The sequence below is a fragment of the Notolepis coatsorum genome (assembly GCF_963971535.1).
Source record: "Notolepis coatsorum genome assembly, chromosome: 13".
NCBI classification, from domain to species: domain Eukaryota; kingdom Metazoa; phylum Chordata; class Actinopteri; order Aulopiformes; family Paralepididae; genus Notolepis; species Notolepis coatsorum.
Genome location: NC_140177.1, coordinates 36,829,845 through 36,834,433, shown reverse-complemented (window position 1 = coordinate 36,834,433; position 4,589 = coordinate 36,829,845). Strand labels below are relative to the sequence as shown.

At 46.5% G+C, this 4,589-nt stretch overlaps 1 protein-coding gene across 1 annotated transcript in view; it reads left to right on the top strand.

The window, feature by feature from the left end:
* elovl8a (ELOVL fatty acid elongase 8a) overlaps positions 1 to 3,113 on the top strand; it is a gene marked incomplete at both ends in the record, with an annotated part of 7,931 nt that extends 4,818 nt beyond the window's left edge. The window contains one exon of the mRNA XM_084327636.1: positions 2,946 to 3,113. Coding sequence (XP_084183762.1) covers positions 2,946 to 3,113 — 168 coding nt within the window. The remainder of the gene's footprint in view (positions 1 to 2,945) is intronic.
* Positions 3,114 to 4,589: the final 1,476 nt, after the last annotated feature.

Here is a 4,589-nt window from a genome sequence, read left to right as displayed (position 1 = left end):
CGCTCACCCATCTGTTTACTAGCCAGAGCCCTTGTGCCAAGGCGTGCTATGGCACGGTGCATTGTTCCAGCTAGCTAGCTTTAGCATGGTGCATTGTTCCAGCTAGCTAGCTGTAGCATGGTGCATTGTTCCAGCTATCTAGCTGTAGCATGGTGCATTGTTCCAGCTATCTAGCTGTAGCATGTAGGTCACAGGGTCCTGTGTGGCTGTGACTGTCAGACTGTAGACTGCAGGGACGTCTTAACAGTTGGCCAATTTCCCCATTCAGATCAGTTCATTAACACTTCATTAACTGGCAGTCTGAGTTTAGGTGTGTGTGTGTGTGTGTGTGTGTGTGTGGTGTGTGTGTGCGTGTTTGTATGGGGAGAGGGGGGAGGAAGGGGGGGAGCGTTAATTACTTAATTACATTTACAACATATGTGTGTAACATGTGTGTGCATGCATATTAGATTAGATTCAAATGTATTGTCATCATACAGCACAAGTACAGCACAACGAAAACAAGTTTGGCATCCAACAAGAGTGCAAGTGTAACAGTAAAGTGCAATAGTAATATACAATGTACAGGTGATTAAACTGGGTATAAAATATATAGATTAGTACTACTGAGTAATATGAGAACATGCACACATTTACATATGGGGAAACACACACACGCACACAGTGGCCTTATAGAGGTCTATACGTCTACAAGGCTCCATATGGCTTGTGATTGGACATGCATCAGTGATGATGTTGAGACAATAGGGCCATATGTACTGAGAGCTTTTAATGGCTTCTTTAAATTAGATTATTAGATTATGGGGGGATTATTAGATTATTCTCAGTCCTGCATCTGAAAGTTCATCCCACCTACTCTTTAGTTAGCCTGCGTCAGCGTCCCGTCCTGCTAGCTCATATCTGTACAGCAGATCCTGTGTCAGCGTCCCGTCCTGCTAGCTCATATCTGTACAGCAGATCCTGTGTCAGCGTCCCGTCCTGCTAGCTCCTATCTGTACAGCAGATTCTGTGTCAGCGTCCCGTCCTGCTAGCTCATATCTGTAGGCAGATCCTGTGTCAGCGTCCCGTCCTGCTAGCTCATATCTGTACAGCAGATCCTGTGTCAACGTCCTGTCCTGCTAGCTCGTATCTGTAAGCAGATGCTGTCACCCTCAGTCTTCTACACACCTATCTTGTGCTCAGCTGTGTGGAAACTGTACTGTTTGAAGTTTAAGTGGGACATATTTTAGTCCTTTTCAACATGTTAATATAGGTCTTTGAGGTCCACTAAACATGTCTTTTAAAACACATTATGCATTCTAGCAGCCTCTATACCTCTCTGTTTCAGTCCTGTTCTCATTCTATCAGCCTCTATACCTCTCTGTTTCAGTCCTGTTCTCATTCTAGCAGCTTCTATACCTCTCTGTTTCAGTCCTGTTCTCATTCTATCAGCCTCTATACCTCTCTGTTTCTGTCCTGTTCTCATTCTAGCAGCCTCTATACCTCTCTGTTTCAGTCCTGTTCTCATTCTAGCAGCTTCTATACCTTGTTGTACTGGGCAGCTCCCAGTGGTCAACAGTGTCAGACTGTGGTTGTACTGGGAAGCTCCTAGTGGTCAACAGTGTCAGACTGTGGTTGTACTGGGCAGCTCCTAGTGGTCAACAGTGTCAGACTGTGGTTGTACTGGGCAGCTCCTAGTGGTCAACAGTGTCAGACTGTGGTTGTACTGGGCAGCTCCTAGTGGTCAACAGTGTCAAACTGTGGTTGTACTGGGCAGCTCCTAGTGGTCAACAGTGTCAGACTGTGGTTGTACTGGGCAGCTCCCAGTGGTCAACAGTGTCAGACTGTGGTTGTACTGGGCAGCTCCTAGTGGTCAACAGTGTCAGACTGTGGTTGTACTGGGCAGCTCCTAGTGGTCAACAGTGTCAGACTGTGGTTGTACTGGGCAGCTCCTAGTGGTCAACAGTGTCAGACTGTGGTTGTACTGGGCAGCTCCTAGTGGTCAACAGTGTCAGACTGTGGTTGTACTGGGCAGCTCCTAGTGGTCAACAGTGTCAGACTGTGGTTGTACTGGGCAGCTCCTAGTGGTCAACAGTGTCTGTGAGTATCTGTATCCTGGATTAATAAAGGAAAAACTAAACTAAACAAAACAAAAAATGTCAAAGAAAGACTGACTTTCAGACAAAGACAAGTGCCTTGAGATGTTCATCAAATTCAGAGACGATCAATGTTGAAAAAATATATTACAATTTGCAAACATTCTGCACCCGGGGCCCCCGAGTGGCGAACCACGTAATGCACTGCGTCGCAACACGGCCGACCCGGGTTAGATTCCCGGACCCGGCGTTCTTTGACGAATGTCTTCCCCTGCTCTGTCTCCCATTCTCCTCCTCTGCCCGGTAGTAAAAACCCAATCAAAATCTACAAAAACATAACACATTCTGCACCCACATTTACATAAACAGTGAGTTTCTATTCAGGTTCAGTTGCAACTTGGACTTTGTCAGCATTCTGTTTGTGTTTGTTTGATCCGTTATTAATCAAACTAAGCTTTGTTCATTTCTGTCATGAGAAAACATTCCTTCTTTTGATATCCATGACTCTAACTTACTTCTCTCTCTCTCTTCCTTCCATTTTCATTTCTCACTCACTTCCTCTCCTTCCTATTTCCTCCCACTTCCTCCCTCCCTCCCTCCTCTCCCCCCTCCTCTCCCTCCTCCCCTCCCTCCCTTCTTCCATATCTGGAAATCCAATCTCTCTTCCTCCCCCACCTCCCTTCTCCTCTCCCTCATCCCTCCTCTCCCTCCCTTCCCTCCTCATTCCCCTCCCTCTCCCTTCCCTCCTCACTCCCCTCCCTCCCTCTCCCTCCTCCCTTCCCTCCTCACTCCCCTCCCTCCCTCTCCCTCCTCCCTTCCCTCCTCACTCCCCTCCCTCCCTCTCCCTCCTCTCTTCCTCTGTGCTCGCAGCTCCAGTTCGTCATAGTAACCATCCACACCACCTACAACCTGTTTGCCGACTGTGACTTTCCAGACTCCATGAACATGGTGGTATGTTTCTATTCTCTCAGCCTCATCGCTCTCTTCAGCAACTTCTACTACCAGAGCTACCTCACCAAGAAGAACAAGATCGCATGAGAGAGAGCAACAGAGGAGACATGTGGTAGTCTACACCCTCCCCAGAGCAACAGAGGAGACATGTGGTAGTCTACACCCTCCCCAGAGCAACAGAGGAGACATGTGGTAGTCTACACCCTCCCCGGACCAACAGAGGAGACATGTGGTACACCCTCCCCAGGCCGACAGTAGGGCAGTATGTGGTAGTCTACACCCTCTCCAGACCAACAGTAGGGCAGCATGTGGTAGTCTACACCCTCCACCGACCAACAGTAGGGCAGTGCAACGACCAGGAGGAAACACTTTTTCTTATTAATTTGTTTGGCTTTATTTGTGCTTTATAGAGCTGATTATCATTCAAATCGTGTAACATATGGGGGGAAGGGATGAACGTTATTGAAGAACAAATTATATGAACAATATCTATCTATCTATCTATCTATCTATCTATCTATCTATCTATCTATCTATCTATCTATCTATCTATCTATCTATCTATCTATCTATCTATCTATCTATCTATCTATCTATCTATCTATCTATCTATCTATCTATCTATCTATCTATCTATCTATCTATCTATCTATCTATCTATCTATCTATCTATCTATCTATCTATCTATCTATCTGTCTGTTAGAACACATTGAACTATCTCCCATAATTCTCTCCCATCTACTGTCTGTTAGAACACATTGAACTATCTCCCATAATTCTCTCCCATCCCCCACCAGTCATTAGAGAAGAGAGGAGTCCTTCTGCCAAATTGAAATAAAGCCGGGCAGCTCTCCCTCCCTCCCTCTCTCCTTTCTTCTCTCCCTCCTTCTCTCTCTGTCTCTCAATCCATGTACTTATCTAATCTCCCTTTGTGACGCTTCATTGCACTTTACAGCCATTGGTTGTGAGAGAGAGAGAGCCAATCAACTGTCAAATGACAGACTCATTAGGCATAAGCCCCTCCCCCAGGCCCACTTCCCTCCCTTTATGCATATTAATGCTCTCTCCCTCCATACCCCCTCTATCTTTCCCTCCATTTCCTCTCCCTATCTCACCCCCCTCTCTCTATCTCCCTCCATTTCCTCTCCCTCCTTCTCACCCCCCTCTCTCTCTATCTCTCTCCCTCCATTTCCTCTCCCTCCTTCTCACCCCCCTCTCTCTCTCCCTCCTTATCAGTATCTCTCTCCCTCCATTTGATCTCCCTCCTTCTCACCCCTCTCTCTCTCCCTCCTTATATTTCCCTCTCTCTCTCCCTCCTTCTCTCTCTTTCTTTCCCTCCAATTGCTCCCCGTTTCTCTCCATCTAATCTTATTTTGTGTCTTGTATGGGTGTGATTGTAGAGTGTGTTTGTAGAGTGTGGTTGTAGAGTGTGGTTGTAGAGTGTGATTGTAGAGTGTGTTTGTTGAGTGTGATTGTAGAGTGTGATTGTAGAGTGTGGTTGTAGAGTGTGGTTGTAGAGTGTGGTTGTAGAGTGTGATTGTAGAGTGTGGTTTGTAGAGTGT